Consider the following 19,191-nt stretch of genomic DNA (forward strand, 5'->3'; position numbering starts at 1 on the left):
CTTGGTCTGGGTTTCATTTTCTAGCTCAGCCACTACTGAGCTGTGTGACCTTCGTGAGTTCCTTCATTGCCAGGCGCCGTCTTTCTCACCGAGAAACAGCTCCTGATAGTTCTGCCCACAGCGGTACTGCCAGGGTCACCTGGGATCGTGTGGGTGAAGTTCTCCATGGGTCCCGGCATAAGCCTGTGCTCAATCTGCAGTTCTTGGAATTTTTCTCCTTAAACTATGATTTCCAAACACTTCCGCTGAGGCTAACTGGGTCAGGTTCACAGGCCCACCTGGAAACCCCTCCTGAGTATTTCACTAGGTTAGAAAGAGGTCATGGCTCCCCCTGGCTCTACCTCCATCGCTGTAGGACTTCTGAGCAGTGTAGGGCCAGAACCTTTTCTGGATGATTCTTACTAGGTGTTCTCCTGCTATTTTCGGACACTCAAGCATCCAGCTCCTACCTCGTGCCAAGCAGAGAAGTAAGGGGGAAATGTCAGGTGACTTGAATATACATTTCTAATCTGGAGAAAGGCTGCAGATTTTCCTTTCGGAACCTGCATTTGTACATAAACCAGGGTAAAAATCTAAAACAGAATATGCAGGCATTTCTCCCCCCAGGATATGAACAAATTGTCCGTACCAGCCACTCCAGCAAATAAGAAAGCCCTTCTGTGTACGCCGTGTTTCCACGTGTGTCGCCTTTAAAGGGACACAGCATGAGCCCCTAAGAACAGCCCCAGCGGCATCATACCTCCGTAGCCTTCCTGACACGCCAGCATGACCCAGCCCACGGCTGCCGCCCACAGGGTCCGGTGCAGGGCCTGGTACAGAGCAACGGTGGGCGAGGAGGTGGCGAGGCTGTCATCCACCACGTACGCCAGAGCGACCACTATGAACAGGGTGGACAGGGCGCAAATCCACCCCAGCACGGCCTGAGCCTACGAGGAAGGGAGAGACGCGGATCAAGCCTGTTCCGGACATTGTGTATTTACTTCCTCTTACACGAATTCAGTTTTTCCTCTCATTAGTGTCACTTTAGGTGTCTATTTGTAAACCTCAATCAGTGCCCAGTTTTGACTAAAATAGAAGGTTTGGACTAGCGGTTCTGAGGGGCCGGGGTTGGGGCAGGGTAGGGGAGGGTGGGGCACGTGACCATGAAGAGTTAGCACAAGGGAGATCGTTGTGGTGACAGCAGAGTTGTGTACCTTGTTTGTGATCGTAGTTACACAACTCTCCATGTGCTAAAGTTGCACAAAACTATATACACACAAACGAGTGAGCATAAAACTGGTGGCTCCAAGACCTATGCACTGTCCAGTGTCCAATGTCCAATGTCCATTTCTTGGTTGCCTGTTACCAGTGAAAAAACCTAGGTCAAGGGTACACAAGACTTTCTGTACTTTTTTTTTTCTTTTTACTTTCTGTTCTATTTTTGTAACTTGCTGTGAATCTCAAATAACTATTAAATGAAAGAAGGGAAAAAAAGAAAAGATAATGTTCTAACCCACTCCTGACCTCCCATTCTGTTCCTTAACCTAAAAAGGCTCCTGGATTGGTTCTGTGCCCGCCAACAAGGCAAGGCTTCCGGCACATGGTCTGTGCCTGGGCTGTAAACTTGTCATTGGGGCCATGAAATGGCAGCAGGAGTGGGAGAATGGAGAACTTTCCAGCTCAGAGAAGAGCCCCATGGGTCAAATTATATTGCCAGGCCCAGTTCAAGATCTTAGATCTTATGTTACCTCACTTGACCTTTTTAGACTCACACCTGTCTTCTAAGAATCTCTCTTGCTTCTCTGTCCCAGTTCCCAAGTTGCTATGATGACCTCTCCATTGAACCAAACTAGCATCTTCTCAGTCCACAGTCTAGTCTTTAAAGAGAAGCTCTCCCCTCCTTGGCCTCCGATTGCTGCGCTAGGCTCTGGCTACATGGGAGGAAAGGCGTTTCCTGGGGGGTCAGGGAGCTCTCCACAAGCCCCATCTTTTGGGCTGGGATGCCCTTCACTCTTTCACTGATAATGCACCCTACCTCATCTCATTCCTAGCACAGGATATCGGCCCCGGCTGCCTCCAGCTTGGACTCTGTGTTCTTATTTTCCGGCTTCTAGAGTTTTGAACTTGGTCTACACATCCCTTCTACCTTGTTTCTCCAGATCAGCTTGACCTGTGTTCTCACTCCACACGCCTTGGTCCGGACTCAATGCCCGGAGTATTTGCAAATGCTCTGTGTCATATTGGGTTTCCCCTCAGCTCCCTGGACACCCTGGAACCTGGATGACACTGAAGCATCTCTTTAATGGCACTCTGTTGTAATCTACAAAATCCCCTGCATTTTCAGGGGAAACTCCAAACTATAGGAAAAGTCACATAGCCCTTGTTACAACCATTCTCTCTAGTGAAGCCCTATCTCCTGTTCCTTCTGTGAGCAACACAATATTTTCCAAGGACAAGGGCCTCTTCTCCAGAGCATCTAGGTGAGGGACCCACAAGACCTAGGCAAACAAAGGTAGGGCTTAACAGAGGAGATTTGGGGCTATCACTGTACCCTAATAGTTCAAAGGTATTCTTGGCCCTTCATCCACTGAAAAGCACATTATCCTTCATTCATTTGTTTATTAAGTGATTTTAATTGTTAATTAATTTTAACTAATTAATAATTAATTTATTTTAATGAAGTGTTTACTAAGTGCCTTCAGTGATTTCAGAACCAGACATTGGGAATTCAGAGGCAAGTAAGACATGGTCTACCCTCAAGGTCTTGTGGGTCAATGAAAAGCCATATGAAGAGATTTGCACCGTTCAAGGGCAACACCAAGGTAGTGTTTTAAACAGATTGCCCCAAGGGTGGATTTGAGATGGACAAGACAAGAAGTCCAGGCAAGAGATGGAAGAGCTTCAGCGAGGTTAGCTGGACAGGAGAAACAATAAGGGGCTTGGTGGAGGACTGCCTGGGAGGAGGGTTCAATGAGGAGGACACATCAAAGATGAACACAGGATTCTGGCTTGAGTAATGAGGTTGGACAGCGAGCCAGAACAATTAACCACAAAGCAGCCAGGGAAGCAATTTTATCTGGAAGACAAAGTGACAGCTTCATTCCCCTTAGATACCTTGTGTCCCGATGCCCAGATGGAGCCATTGAATTTGACCAAGAATCCTGTCTATAGAAACCAAGGAGCTTGTGCTATTAAACATAACCATGCCCTTCCAGAAGAGGACCTTGCCCATGCAAACTCAATAGGTGGGTTTTTCCAATATCGGTGAATTCTCTGGGTCTGTACCAAGCCTTCAACAGGTAGAACACCAGCTCAGTGAGGAAAGTAGAGAATCAGGCTCCGGCAAAAATATAAGGTCACTCTTATTCTCCAGCACCAGGAAATACTGCTAACACACCACAGCCCAATAAAGTACTGAGCAGTCTGACTCCTGGCTGTGGCTTTTGACGAGTCTGGCCAAATGGGCCACTCCAGTCCCAAGAAGACCCAGCCCTTACAGTGAGGTATGGGGCAAGCTTACCTTGGTTTTAAGAATGTTTGCCTGATGGTTTTGATGCATGAAAATGCTCAGTAAGAGGCCCACGAGGAACGGCCCATATCTGCAGTAGGGCTTAGTATAATATTCGGAGAAATATAACACAGTCACGTTTTCACTGAAAAACACAAGAATGGAAGGCAAAAGGGTCTCTTTGATCTGGAGCTGAAAAAAGGAATCTCTCAGATGTCCACTGGTGCAACTGGCAAATCCAACGGAAAATGTGGGTTCGGAACATTTGTTCATTTCCTCAGTAATGGTCCCCAAACAGTAACCTTGTCTTAGGTCACAGCTGGCTTGCTAAAATTCCAAATTCCCTTCAGCAACCCCACCCCCCGCCGGATCCCAAGGAACTATGATGACCGTGTTCCTTTTAAGAAGTTGTTTCTGGTAGCTGGGTACATCAGGATAGCTCTAAAAATCTGGTTCTCAGGAGTTAACCTCTTCGTGGAAGCTCTTACAGAATTTGATTGCTTGGGCCACATCCCTGGAGACTGGGATTCAGGTGGTCTCAGATGGTGGTTTCTGGAAGCACTGGTGGATTTAAAAGCTCCCCAGGTGAGTCTCACGTGCTTCCAGAATTGAGAACCGCAGAGCTAGACAGGAACGAGCCTCTTCCTCTGTCACCTGGCATTGCCCACAAAAGACATGACATGACGGGAAGGGCATGGTGTTCCCCTGGTCAAAAAACCTAGGTGTCTTCATTCATTCATTCATTCATTCATTCCCCTAACAAATACATAACACGCCCTGTGCCAGATGTGGCTTGGGGCTATTTTACATCAAGAAATGATGTTTGCCCTGACACCTTTAGGAAAACCCTGCCAAGACCTGGATTCTAAAGGAAAAGCGTTCTAGTGTGAGCGAACTGCAAATGCAAAGGCCTGAAGAGGGAGCAGGCTGGGTGTGCAGACGTAGGAAGACCAGTGTGACTGGTCCAGAGTCCACACTCTGTCTGGGGAGTGATAGAGGAGGTCAGACAAGGATTTTACTTCGAGAGCACTGGGCAGCCATTGGAGGAATTTAAGCAGGTGACTGACAGGATCTGATTTCCATCTGTATCACTCCACCTGCTGCACTGAGAAGAGATGAGTGGGAAATCAGACCACTTCCCACGCCCCCCCCCCCGCCCCCGCCCATTTAATACACAGGGTGGTTATAAGGAAGAATGTGATATATTCCTCACCGGGGAGGCAAAATAGCATCGTGGGTAAGATCCTAGGTTCCACTTACACCTGTAAGTATGCCACTTACAGGCAGTGTGACTTTCAACGGGTAACCCCAACTTCCTTAAATTTCAGTCTCTCCAGCGGATCATAACTTCCAAGCCCAAGTTCGCCACCGAAGGAGAAACCTAATACGGCCACGTGAGGGCGCTCCTTTCCTCCGAGAAGCATTTTGATGGGCAGCAGTGTGTTTCCGGTGCTTTCAGAGCAGACGCCCCCACCCAGCGCCCTTTGAAAGGTTCGGAAGTTTGGAAACAAAAACGCCATCAGCTTTCCCATCCAGGCTGAACATTTCCCACCCAGTTTTCCCGCGAGCCAATGCACACAGCACAGACTGCCTGGCACTGGCTGAGCAGCCCTTCCTGGGAGGTCCTGGCCCTCCGGAGGGCAGGCTCGTGAGAGCAGCAGGCTGGAAACTGGGGGTTACCTTGCTTCTGACGGAGCTGCCACCGGAAGGGCATAAGCCAGTGTGAGCAGAGCTGTGGCAGTGAAAGATGCCAAGAACAGCATGGCCCCGAGGAGGACAAGGACATGTTTACTTCTGCAAAGAGAGGACATGGACAGAGGCTCCCTTCAGTTTCCGTCACTGCAAAGTCTGTGGCTAGGAAAGATTTGAAAGCTTGGCAATCAGAGGCACTTCCTGCTGGGGCTGCCTTTGAGGGAGGCTGATGTGGGGGCAGCCCTGGCAGAGTGGGCTGGAGTTAGACAACTGGGTTAGCCTTTAAACTTGACCATTTACTGGCTCGGACCTGGAACTTGAATTTCCGCATCTTCACCCTGAAATTTATAATGCAGCTCAACATGAGACCGTGCCTGGGAATGTCCCTCGCCACCCACGAGGCACTCTATGGACCTAAGAGGTGGTTGATTTAGGAGAGAAATAACAGTCAGGCACAGGGAGACACAAGGAAGGGAATAGCAGAAGAGGGGAATCCAGGGGTTCTTCTCCCTCCCAGATGCAATCTGAGACAAATATCTGGGTGTTGGTCTTTGATATGGGGTTAGGAATGAGGGATGGGGTGTGAAACAGGGAAGCAGGGAAAGCTAATACAAGGATGTGCTATCAAGGTGGCTAATGCTCCATTCTTCCAGAATGTGCTATGGAACCTTCTGAAATGCACCTGAAAACTGTCTTGGGAGGTGAAAGAAAGAAGCCTTTTCTAGTGTCTTCTATCCCCCATGGGTCAAGGGTGGGCCCACAAAAGCCAAAGCAGCCACACTTTGGGACTACGCATGTTTAAGGCCAAGAGGAGTCCTGAAGGAGTCCCAGCTGTAGTATATGGGAGGTTCTGGGGCAGGAAATGAGATTTAGGGACACAGGCTCAGAACAAGGCAAGTCTGGGTCCAAGACGATCTGCAGTGGTACAAAAAAAAATGTCAAACACAGGTGCAAGACTGTCTAGGCACAACCCTGCCGGGATGATGCCTCTGAGAAGCCCGTTCCACTGCTTGAAGTTGCCGTGGTCCTTCATGCGGAAGGGATAAGGTACCATTCCTATATCATGAGTGAGGCAGGGAGCAAATGATTTTCATCCAGGGTGCCAATTCTAGTTTAGTGTTAATGTTTGCAATGGAGGAGTGTTAGTTCGCTCAGTGGTGCTGTGATTGATTAGTAATGTCTGCTGTGAGCATGGGTTGGGGAGTTATGACAACAATGATGTCTCTTTACAATGCCTTTTGCTGGACCATCTAGTTCTGCCTCCCTGAATTACTGGCATTCTAGATGAGTGTGTTCTCTAAAGAAAAGAGCCCTACCTTTTATACCTCGCACCATTTAGAAGCTAAAAACATGCTTGGATAGGGCTGGTTTCTAGCTGAGGGATTGAAATCTGCCTTCCACGACAGCTTCTAGGAAAGATGCTGACATTGGAGCCGGGGGTCCTAAGTCACAGGGACACTCAAGCAGGACCCCAACTCAGGTCTGGAGTTGGGAGATAGTAAGAATTCATTGTCTTAGGTGGGTAGTAGGCCATCCAATAAAAACCCACATCCACCCAAATAAGTATTTAACTCCCTAGGGGACTTGAGCCCAATCTGTGGCACTCCCTCTCAGGAGTCAGAGAGTCTCCCCTGGCTAACCATCCATATAAGTAAAACTAATAAAGCCTCCTGACATAGACTATTATGGGCTGGATTTTGTCCCCCCACAAAAGCCAACTTCCAGCACCTCAGAATGTGGCTTTATTTGGAGACAGGGTCTTTAAATTGATAGTTAAGGTAAAATGAGGTCATTGGGATGGGCCTTCATTCAGTCTGACCAGTGCCTTTCTAGACCATGTGAAGACACAGGGAGAGGCCTCAGAAGAAACTGACCCTGCTGACACCTTGATCTTTGACTTCTAATTTCCAGAACCATGAGGAAATAAATTTCTGTTGTTCAAGCCACTTACATGGTACTTTGTCACAGCAGCCCAAGCAAGCGAATAGACAGAGGGACCCAAACAGACAGGGAGATAGTGACCCATGTCCCGCCTTACCTCCTGTTAGTCCTTTGTCCTCTGGAGCTCTGAGCCACTAATTGGGGCCTTTGACCACGGCACAAATGGCCCAGTGCCAAAGGCTTCCCTCTGCCAACTCAGGTTAGTGGTTATATTTTCTGGCTTTCTGAGGGGACAACTCCTGGGACAACGGGATTTAGAAAGTCCCAGAGCTTCAAGCACCAACCACAATCCCCATTCCCCCAAGAGGGATGGTCCATCAAAAAGGTCCAGTCAGGGGCCATAGCCCAAGAGGAGGAAGGACTAACAGAATGTCCTCCTTGTAAGCCTGTCAGCCCCCAGCATCCTGGCCAGGATTCCCTACAGGATTTCTCTTGCTTTTTCCTCACTAAACACCTAGACCAGCAATCAGCACATGGTGCTGCAAAGGCTGCCTCTGAGGAAGGCTGAGGAGGCTTGCCCTTCCCCCTCTGCCAGGGCTGCCGGGCCTGCTGAGGCCTGACCCACCTGTTCCTGCAGGCACTTGCCAAGTTCTCCAGAGCCCTTCAAGGAGCCACAGTCCAGCCGAGGTCTGTGATGGTGCCAGAGAATGGGTCGGCGCAGCTGTGCCCCCTCTCCCCTGAGGGAGCTCTCAGGGTTTAACTGCCTTGTGGGAGGGAGAGTCCACACCAGGGGAGGCCCTGTGAGCCTGAGCAGGTCTCAGCTCCTGCTCAGGGAGCCCCTCCCTTAGCAGCCGGAGAGATCAGTAACCCAGGAGTGTTCGGGGAATCAGCCCACCCTTTCTAAGGGGCCAGGGGTGGGGGTGGGGAGCTTGGTCAGGAGCCCAAAGCCACCGTTACCTCCTCTCCACCTTCCTTGCCTGATCCGTGGTTAGGGTGAAGGTAGGAGAGCTTATTTTTTTTAATCTCCATTGTCAAAATAAATAGCAATATGATTATTAGATCTCATTTCCATCTTATTACCTGATTTTATTTCAATCGCATATGCTTTTATCAGTTCTGTTATGATATCAAAAATTGTACTCTCCACCCCTCAACACCCATCTGAGAAAATAAGCCATTCGATTCAGATGCTTTTGTTTTGGGAGAGTGGGTGGGGGTGGACACTTGGACCTCTTGGCTCTCCCCACAGCAAGCATACAGGGAGAGACACCCCCGCCCCAGTGTCGGGCATTTGCTCCTGTCTGCACACCACCTCACACACCTCGGAGGAGCAGAACTAGTAAGGGGTGAAGCAGGAAGTGTGTGGGAAGGGGTGAGGCTGAGCAACAGGAACGTGGACCCTTCAATCTGGGAAGGCTTTGTTAACATCTCCTCCACACCAGTACCTTCTGGAAAGGGTGTTTAGAGAGGAAGCCAAGGAAGGAGACTCATTGCCCAGATAAGGAGACCCTCTGTGGAATAGGGACAGCACAGAGATTAGGGAGATGGCCCCCCTGAATGGGTTTAGGGGAGGAGCAGATGCTCACAGTGGCTCATCCAGCCACCCTCCCCCAGTCCCTGCGAGACTGGGAGGGGACCACTTGGTGACAGCAGCTGGGGACAATGGTGATGACATGGTGTCTCAAATAACAGGTAGCTGAGTGACATGGGGTCACACGTTACTTATAGGCAGGCCCTGGGCTGGTTCCCATGTGTCTGATCTTCCTTTGTCCTCCAACCCTGATGTGAAGCACTACCGTCTCCATTTTATAGAGATGGAGATTGAAGATGAGAGCCTTGCAACGTACCCTAGGTCCCCTAGGTCCCCTAGCTAGTGACTTACCAGTCAGGATTTGAATCCATGTCTTCTGACTCCAACTCACTATCCCAGCAAACTGCCTTTGTGCTTAGTGGAAGCCATGGAACATTTTTTTAATGGTTAGTAAACAAACAAACAAAACCCTCTTTACATTTAAAGTTAGAAAGCAGTGTGTATTTAAGATGTATGAAAAAGCAGATTTTCCTTTTTTTTTCTTTAAGGTGCTTCATTCTTAGATTAAATTAAAATGAGATGTGCTCTCTCTCTCTCTCTCCCTCTCACTCTAAAATGAATAAATAAATCTTTTTTTAAAATGAGGATGCATTTCTCTTACTCAGGAGGCTTGAGTGTTTGCATGGAATGGGCAACATCCTGGGTCATCCTGTGATTTAAAGGTCTGTCCTGCATAGAGTGTTAACAGGTAACCATGACGCAGGGCTGGTCAATACTTATTTGGAACTCAGGGGCACCCCTAGGAATTGAAGGCTTGCAAGTCAGATGTGAAAAATGAATGTTCTCTTACATTCCAAAATAACAAAGTTTGTATTTTGTTTTGTATTATTATTAACGTTCCATATTGGCAACAGTGTAATTAGATGACCAGCAGACTGAATATTGATAGACCTTTAAGGAAAGCAATTTGTCATTATGCTTTAAGAGCCTAGATGACGGGCGCCTGGGTGGCTCAGTGGGTTGAGCCGCTGCCTTCGGCTCAGGTCATGATCTCAGGGTCCTGGGATCTAGTCCCGTATCGGGTTCTCTGCTCGGCGGAGATCCTGCTTCCCTCTCTCTCTCTGCCTGCCTCTCCATCTACTTGTGATCTCTCTCTGTCAAATAAATAAATAAAATCTTAAAAAAAAAAAAAAGAGCCTAGGTGACATTCATGCCCTTTGACCCAGTAAGTCCCCTTAAAGATATGCATTCTAAAGAAATATCAGAGTTGGAGACAAATAATTATCATAAAAGTATCTATCAGACTGTTATTTATAAAAGCATAAAATCAGAAATAATACAAGTATTTAGCAATAGTTGAATGTATGAGTAAACTAGAGTTCATTCATGGAATACAATGTTATGTGCACATTAAAATTATGTTTACTTGGAAGTAAAATAATATAGGAAATTGGTTATGTCATAAAACTACTAAAAGAAAGATACTAACGGGTGGATAGAGAATCCTTTCATGTATAAAAAGCTGTGCAGAAAAAAGATCATAAAAATAAACATGATATTGACAGGGAATTCCCTTCTCCTTGAGTGAGGGATGGGTCAAGGATGGCTTTCCCCTCTTCATCTTATTATCTTGCAATATTTCTTGAAAATGTATTTTTTATAAAGATTTTATTTATCTATTTGACAGAGAGAGATCACAAGTAGGCGGAGCGGGGTGAAGCAGGCTCCCTGCTGAGCAGAGAGCCCCATGCGGGACTCGATCCCAGGACTCTGAGATCATGACCTGAGCAGAGGCAGAGGCTTTAACCCACTGAGCCACCCAGGTGCCCCGAAAATGTATTTAAAAAAAAAAAAAGAAATATCTCTTAAAATATGGCATGGAGGAGTGCCTGAGGGGGCTCAGTCAGTTAAGCGTCTGCCTTTGGCTCAGGACACAATCCCAGGGTCCTGGGATCGAGCCCCACATTGGGCTCCCTGCTCATCGAGAACCTGCTTCTCCCTCTCCCTCGGCCTGCGGCTTGTGCTCTTTCTCTCTCACTCTCTCTTTCTCAAATAAACAAATAAAATCTTTAAAAATTATTATAAAAAGTTACTTTTTACGGCAAAAAGTGGTTTTTTTGTGTGTGGGTCATGGATAATCCACAAGCTGTAAGTCTCCTCGTGAATTATTAAGACCTTCAGCTTTTCTACAACTAACAAAAATTAAGGTAATAAATATCCGAAGTGGGGAACAGGTACACTGATACCTTGCTTGGGGCACTGTAAATTACCTCACTCTTTCTGCAGAAGAATCACACAATATGTAACAAGCACCTACCCCTTGACCTAGTAATTCCACCTAGGCCCCCAAGAAAACGAAGGGGGAAAAGCGGTATGTTCCAAGACTGTCCTGGAGGTATCATTTGGAGTCAGGACAACCTGGAACTAACCTGGATGGCCAACCACAAAACTGGTGCAGAACTTCGAAAACAGACGAGTATGCGGATCATGTCCCGATGCGGAAATGTTACAAAGACCATTAGTGGAAAGGGCTGAGACTGGATATTAACACACACGGATTACAACTCTGCAAAAGCACCGAGGGACGCAGGCAGGACAGAGATCGGGGGATGCGGAGCAAGGCAAACAGGGGAGGAGGACTCGGTGTCCGGACGCTACTGAGAAGTTCATTTCCTAACTTGTGAAGGCCGCTCTGCCCAGAATGGCAGCGCTCGCTGAGAGTTCCGAGGGAGACGGCCCACGGGGCGACACACCTGTCCCGGGGAAACTCACTTTCCGTGGACGAGGACGATCGCCGGTGTGGTGAGATGAAACTGAAAGTCATTGGCGAGGTACCACGTCCAGCCATTACACTGAAACGAGAGGAGCAGAGGTGACTCCTTTCCCTCGCTCCTCGGGCACCCCCCAGGGTCTCAGCTTCCCAGAGCTGGGGAAAGACTTCCCTGGGCGGGGCAGGGGGCGGGGACTTCATGGGAAGAGAAAGGAATTCCGAGTTCCAGGTGTTTCAAGGACGGCATCTTGTTTAATCCGGTAACAAGCCCAGGCAGTGGGAAGGATGATGCCCGCTCACGAAATGGAAACGCAGACAAGCGTTCTCGGTTGTTGAAAAAAGCAATCATAGCTAAGCTCCCAGAACCCCTGTGGGAGTTCAGTTCCATCCCACGACCCAATGTAAGGAACACCCTGACATCCCACCTTGTGCTCTCTTCCCTGCCTGGCCGGCCCTCCCCGCCTCCGGGGGCCAAGTGTGTTCACTTAGAATGGAGGCCTGGCCGCAGACCAGCTTTTGTGGGAAGCCCCAGAGTTCCCACGTATGACTGGCAGGTGATCATCTGGCCAAAGCAGCAGGATGGTACGAGCTGCCCACGTTTGTGCAAAGTGAGCCAGTCACCTGCGTTTCTTCTTCAACGTGAGGAAATGCCTGGCCTTCAGAGATAAAGGGCTTCGCCTTGTTCCCTCCAACTCCCCACAGTCCAAGGGACACCAGACTTATCCAGGGGAAATGACAGCTTCCCTTGTCCCCATTAGAAAGAATTTCCCATCATGGGGAAATCTTCGAGGACCCGAGGCTGCCCAGCCCTCACACTTGTGCTTCTGAGGACCTAAGGTGGGTTTTGCCTCAAAGAGGCGGCTGGCTCGTGTCCTTGCCCCTGAAGCCCGCATAGGGCCCAAACCTGTCTGCATGGGGCCAACAGCCCCGCCTGTCCTCCGCGGGCCCTGGCCCCGCCTGGGCCCATCTGAAGGCAGTTAGGTGGCCATGAATGCCCCGTCCGAGCCGCCAGCACTGGCTGGTGGAAGGCAGCCGTCTAGCTGGTAAGCAGTTCTGTGCTGTGAGTGGCCACGCGCTGGCCATTCTCTTTCCAGTCTTGCTTCCAAGGCTGTCCGTGTCCTGTGCAAACATCAGTGACATGATGTCCTTACAGCGATTTCACTTTTGTTTACTCCAAGGTCATTACGAGGCTGTGAGGGCTTTGAGGAAGCCCCCAGCCATATATACAGGTGCTGCGACTGTCAGATCGGGCTTGAAGTGGAAAAGAACTCATGATGGCCAAGAGGCAGTGCAACGTTCCATCCCAGCCACAGGCTGTCTGTGGGGAGGTGAAGAAACTGCCCTTTCTCCACGGGGGTGACACGGACTGGAACAGGAACCCTGACAGGGCAAGGCCGGCTGCATCCCGGCACCCAGATGGCTGGTGGGCGATGCCCACTCCTCTGCGCCCTCCCTCTGCTGCTCCCAGCAGCTCCCCCTGCCAGGACTGGTGTGGTTATGCTCACCCATCCTTAGGGGCTAGCCTCCCTGCCTGCAGCCCACCTTACTAGGGCCTCACTGTTACTCCAGAGAATATGCCAGAACATGAAGTGAGACCCGGAGTTGGCTCACACCCCGCTGCCTGTTGACTCACCGCGTTTGGGACCGCCAGGAAATCGTTGAGCAACAGCACATTCGCCCACCATGCCTGCCGGCAGTTATCCAGGTGGAACTTGGGCAGATCCCAGACGGGTCCCCAAGGAACAAGGGAGAACAATCCAACCAGCAAGCACACCGAGTACAGGTGAAGAGGCTGCAACCTGGCGGGGCGGTGGGGGGGTGGGGTGTGGTTGGGGGCGGGGGCGGGGGAGAGAATGTGACTCTGCAGTGGTTCCATGCGGTCCCCTGGGTGGGCCAGAGAGACGCTCCAAAGCGGGTTGTCTGGGTGGGCGACCGGCTCCCCGGCAACACCTCAAACACTCCGACATTCCCCGGTAAAAAATCGTGAGCGCCCACCGTGAGCCGGTTCCCGTGTTGTGGACGCAAATATACCATTAGTCATGGAGCAAGGGGTGCACTAGGAGCTTCTCAGATACTTCCAAACCTCAGAACTCTCCTTTGGGGAAACACCAGCTCTATTTTACTGACGGGGAAATTACAGCTCTGAGATGTGGGCGACTTGTCCAAGGTGGCCCAGCCTCGAGGGAGTGCTGAGATCAGACACCTGGTCCTGTTTTTCCCTCCCCCGCCCCCGGCCCCCTTGGAGGACGAGAACTTTCCTCCCTCCCTCTTCTCCTTCCTCCCTTCCTAGGGTTATTTCTCCCTCCCTTCCTTCCTACCCTAGCTCCTCCCGAGCAGGACTGGAAGCAGGTACAAAGATGATGGGGAAAAAGGCACAGGTGTCCTCTGGAAACAGAATTCGAGTCGCATCTACCACTAGTGTTTTCGTTCTAGAAGCCACATTTGTCAGTCAAAAGAAACAGCTACTATGGGCGCCTGGGGGACTCAGTCAGTTGAGCGACTGCCTTCCTACCACTGGGGTCAGGAGGATCCTGCTCAGCAGGGAGCCTGCTTCTTCCTCTGCCTGCTGCTCCCTCTGCTTGTGCGCTCTCTCTCTCTGTGACAAGTAAATAAATAAAATCTTTTAAGAAGGAAGGAAAGAAAGAGCTACAATGAATTTTAATACTATACATTAGAGAGCCCAGTGTATTCAAAATACCATTTCAATAGGTAATCAATCTAAAAAATTAGTGAGCTAATTTACATCCTTTCTTCTTTGACAAGTTTTTTTTTAAGTTTATTTTATTTATTTATTTTTTTTAAGATTATTTATTTACTTATTTGACAGAAATCACAAGTAGGCAGAGAGGCAGGCAGAGAGAGAGGAGGAAGCAGGCTCCCCACTGAGCAGAGAGCCCGATTAAGGGCTCGATCCCAGGACCCTGGGATCATGACCTGAGCCGAAGGCAGAGGCTTTAACCCACTGAGCCACCCAGGTGCCCCTTTTTTTTAAGTTTAATTACGAATTCTTTTTTTTTAAGATTTTTTATTCATTTATTTATTTAACAGAGAGAGAGAGAGACAGTGAGAGCAGGAACACAAGCAGTGGGAGTGGGAGAGAAAGGAGGCTTCCTGCCAAGCAGGGAGCCTAATGTGGGGCTCGATCCCAGGACCCTGGGATCATGACCTGAGCTGAAGGCAGACACTGAATGACTGAGCCACTCAGGCGCCCTGACTACCTCTTTCAAAACCAGTGTATACATTTAATACTCGCCCACACGTCTGTGGGCCACCTGTCTGGTGGTTACTTACCGGACCTCCCTGGCCTCAAGTTTAGAGGTGAGGTTGTAGCTGGGAGAGGGACACAATCCTGGCATATATTCTGGGTGAGCTATGATTCTAGCCATCTTTTAAAAGAACATATTGAGAGCAGGGCATGGCCCAACCGCGTCTCCGAACATCTCAGTGGGGGCGCCAGGGCCCGGGGTGGGCTGTGACAGATGGGAAGGGCAGGGCTGCTGGGGGGTGGGCAGCATCCAGCCTGGTCAGCACCGGTCCCCAGACTTGTTGGCCTCCTGTCCTTCCCACAATGATAGCATCCTTCCTGGCATGTGTCTAGTAGGCTGAAGAGCTGTGGGCATGCAGGGAGCAGGCGGGATTTGCAGATCACAGTCAGTCAGAAAGGGCCACCAATGGTGCCAAGACGTGTTTCCCCAGATCAGCTCAGACAACAGCCACGGAGCCTTCCCCGGGGCCAGGCCTCGTCACATCAGCCATATGACCAGGCTGCCCTGCAGCTGCTCCCACAGGCCTCCCAAGCCCCCTTTCCCACCATCTGTCACCTCCCTCAGGAGAGTAAGTCAACCCCCTGCTCCCCTCAGAACCAGAGTTCAGGTCAGATGCCCTCGGGAGGGAGCAAGGTCCAGGCACTGCCCCCCAGCATGGCCTCTGAATTGGGGCACATGGGGGAGGGGCAGAGGCTACGGGGGTGGGTCTCACCTTGAAGAGCAAAACTACAGAAATGGGTGTTCCAGTTTTATCTACATTTTCATACTGAGATCATCATAGAACTTCTCTCTTCCCTCTTCTATGGAAGAGGGAGAATGATAATTCCTTATTCCAAGGAGAATCATGATTCCTGCCTCCTAAGATTTTTTGAGACTCAAATGAGATCAGTAAGAAAAAACAGTGGGAAACATTGAAAGCATCAGATAAATGTAAATGCTCTCCCTTTTTGTCCAAGGTTCTGGAAGACTTAGAGTCAAGGTTTTCGAAAATTAGAAAGTACTACTTCGGCTGTTGTAAGAGAGGTGAGAAGCGGGCATTCTCATACGTGCGGCAGCGGGAAGGTAAATTGGAAAATGTCCATCAAAATGTTAGATGCACTGAACTACCAATTCTCCTGGTGGGAATTTACCCACAAACATGTTCACAAGAGTGCACAAAAATATATAGACGTTATACGATCGTCTAAGATAGCAAAAACTTAGAATTACCACCACGCTCATTAATGGGGACAGGTTAAACTCCTGATACTCCATGAACACATCACCGTCCAGGCAACATTTGAAGTCAGTGAGGTAGGTCCTTTCACGCAGAGAGACATGACATGTCAACATTAATCATTAAGTGCAAAAGAGCTATGTGCAAAATAGCGCAGCAGATAGTATAATCCTACTCGTGAAGAAAAAAAAAAAAACACCCAATGCCTGTAAATACATGGAAAGTATTTACAAAAATTCACAAGAAACTCTTAACAAAGGTGTCCTGTGGGGAGTGAGGCTGGGATGGGTTCCCCTAGTTTCAGTGTATAACCTTCTGTTACAGTTAGACATTTTTATCAGTAATTTTTTTTGTTACACATATCTATAAAATCCCCTGATTTTTAAAATGTGGCTCCTGGTTGGAATCGTCACACCATTTTAAGGGTTTGGAACTTCTTACTCTCCTTTGCTTCCTATTATGTAGTCTTTGTTCTGACTGACCCTGGGAAGCTGGGTTTTCGCATTTTCTTAAAGACGGGGTAGCTCCCAGCTGTCACCCAGTGCCTGCCCTGTCCTCTTACTCTCTAGTCTCAGAGTGATTCTTGGAAAGGTTAAATCTGACCATACCACTTCCCTCCGGGAGCCTCCCAGAGGCTTCTTGTCTCCGAATAGCCAGCTAAAGTCTCCTGTAAGTCCTGGCCATGGAGCTCCCGCCCCATCTCCTTGAACCCACTCCCTTCTGTTCTCCAAGTCTACGGCTTCCCCCACTCCTACGGGCTCTCTGTGGTTTTCCAAACACACCAACCATGTTCCCTTCTCTGCACCCACTCCCACATGGGCCCTTCTTCCCTCACAGCATTCTCTCTGCTTAGAAACTTCTTTTACTTCCTTTGACAAATGTCATCTCCCCTGACTACGCTTCCAGAGGAAGACTGCATCTAGCACTTTCTGACACTTATCATCCTGACCTGTTAGAAATGTGTTTGCATGTTGCAACTTAATGTTACATATTTATTTGTTGATTGCCTATCTCTGTTCGCTAGAACATAACCCCAGGCCAGAAGACACCTGCCTGGCTACGGAGTACTGAGTCCACAGAGCTTACAGCAGTGCCCGGCACACAGGGGGTCCTCAACGAAGACAGAAAGAGTGAGTGAACAAATGATCTTACTTCCAGTGCTCTTGGTGCCAAGCAGGCAAGCAATCAATCATAATTGTGTAATAACAGCGGGTTTTCCCCACAAGAATGAGAACAGCAAAGTGGCTAGGAACGTGGCTGCTTTCTCACTGGGTTTACCTTAGAGAGTGAGTTCAAACTCGATTGGTGATGCTTTCTCTGATTTTTTTGACAAAGTTTTGTCCCACTTTGGACTCTCTCTTCCTGGTTCCAATCTGCCACTTTCCCAGAGCTCCCTACCTCAAGAACATCACCACCATCCTGCCATGTCATTCAGGCTGAAGATTTGAGTGTCCTTGATTCTGCCCTCTCCATTCCCAATGCCAATCACCAGTCCAGACCTGCGGTCCTGACCAGATATTGTAATAATTTACTCATGGGATCCTCGCCGCCATCTTGCCCCAGAAGACCTCACACCCACACCCATCCACCCCACCCCCCACACACAGACTTTTCCTGCCCCCACTACTGCTTTATCTGCCTGCTAAAACACATCCCACTCCTCAATCCCCAGCTCTAGGACTTTTCTTCTGAAGCAGGTTTCCCAAGCAGAATCCACCATGCCATTGGATCCCACACCCACCCCTAACAACCCATCAGCATCTCTCACTAAGAAACCCTGGTCTGAATGCCAGTCCCGCTACAGAAGACCACAGGGTAGAATAGGTCAAACCCAGTGCCAAGTACCCAGAAGATATTGAAAGAATAAACAATCTGTCCAGCATGGCGGACAAGAGCTAGATTTAATAGTGTTTGGAAGAAACTACAAAGGTCATGGTGAAAAGAAATCAACAGAGGTCTATTCCCTGGCTCAGACTCATTCTTAACCTATTTACTGGAAAAGTTACAGGATATAAGAAGCAACAACAGTAATAATGGCAGCTTGTACTTACAGAAGGCCAACTAGGCGTCCCGTGCATTTCTAGGTTCTTAGCACCCATCCTCTCACTTCATCTGCACAAGGGTCCAGTGACTATCACTGTGCTTCCCCTTCTTGAGATGAGAAAACTCAAGCACAGAAAGGTTGAGACAACGTCTCGAGGTCACACAGCTGGCAGAGGCTTGAGCCAGAACGCAAGCCCAGGCGGACCCACTCTAAGCAGATCTCGCCCACTCCATTTTTCCTAGCCCAGAAGACTGTTTCAAGACCCTCCTTCCTGCTCCACAACAATGAAGTGTAACAAGGGGACCCTAAACAAAGAAAGCAGCTCCAGCCCAGCCAGCAACAAACTGTGATTTAGAGAAGGTACAAAAGGAGTGTTGGGCTACTTGAGTGGAATTTTCCTCTTCTCCCCACGCAGTATGTGTCTCATTGCATCACAGCCTGTCTCCTGTCCCACAGATTCCATACTCTGTCCCAATACCGTGTCCCCGCCTGCCCCAACCATCCACACATTCGTAAAGAGGACCATAGCCTCCCCGCCTCCCCATGAGCAGAAGCACCATCATCGCAAGCATCACCGGCCCCTCTCCTTGTTGGATCTTATTTTATTTTTATCATTACCCTTAGTACTCTGAGTTACGGCAGCCAATTCCTACCAATTTATAAGAGCCACGCACATTCTCCCGTTGGGTACACATTCCAGGGAAAGCCGACCGTACGTTTATTGGAATCTGATGCCCATGAGCTGAAGAATAAGGATGTTTTTGCTGGTTTAATATAGTTCAGTTTCTCTTAGGACGAACACCATGAAAATTGGTATCTTCCACTGCCAACGGCTATTAAGCCAGCAAAAATCAACGTTATGAAGAAAACCATGTCTTTCGGTTTATTTTTCTTTGAAAATTATTTCAAAAGAGGGCTAAAGACTCAAAAGTAATGAATGATTACGCAGCAATAATGCATTAAGGGATGAGACAAAGAGACTTACCTCAAAAGGCGGCTGAGGACGAATCTGAGTATGACACTGAGGGTCGTTCCTTTGTCTGAATTCTCACGTAGCTTTAAAAACGACCTTGCACTTAACCAGCCACTGAGAGAGAGAGAAGACTAGTCACGGGAATTGCTTACCAGTGATACAGTGCATCTAATGATTAACTTGGTTGTCTGTATCGGGGTCCAAGACGTGATGCTGTAGTGACGGGATTATCTCCAACACTAAAACAGTAAGTTTTTTTCCTCGCTCATGCCATGGCCATCGCCTTGAGCTCAGCATCTTCCCCACCAGGAGACCCAGGCTGAGGTTGAGG

General features: G+C 48.9%; 1 protein-coding gene across 1 annotated transcript in view; it reads right to left on the reverse strand.

The window, feature by feature from the left end:
• The window catches only part of LOC125082378 (O-acyltransferase like protein-like), a 77,897-nt gene that overhangs the window by 16,483 nt on the left and 42,223 nt on the right, over nucleotides 1–19,191 (reverse strand). Inside the window, exons 9-14 of the mRNA XM_047697946.1 lie at nucleotides 18,873–18,974; nucleotides 12,995–13,160; nucleotides 11,364–11,443; nucleotides 5,168–5,281; nucleotides 3,500–3,632; nucleotides 740–926 (exon numbers count right to left, since the gene is read on the reverse strand). Coding sequence (XP_047553902.1) covers nucleotides 740–926; nucleotides 3,500–3,632; nucleotides 5,168–5,281; nucleotides 11,364–11,443; nucleotides 12,995–13,160; nucleotides 18,873–18,974 — 782 coding nt within the window. The remainder of the gene's footprint in view (nucleotides 1–739; nucleotides 927–3,499; nucleotides 3,633–5,167; nucleotides 5,282–11,363; nucleotides 11,444–12,994; nucleotides 13,161–18,872; nucleotides 18,975–19,191) is intronic.

This window comes from Lutra lutra, chromosome 12 (genome assembly GCF_902655055.1).
Source record: "Lutra lutra chromosome 12, mLutLut1.2, whole genome shotgun sequence".
NCBI lineage: Eukaryota > Metazoa > Chordata > Mammalia > Carnivora > Mustelidae > Lutra > Lutra lutra.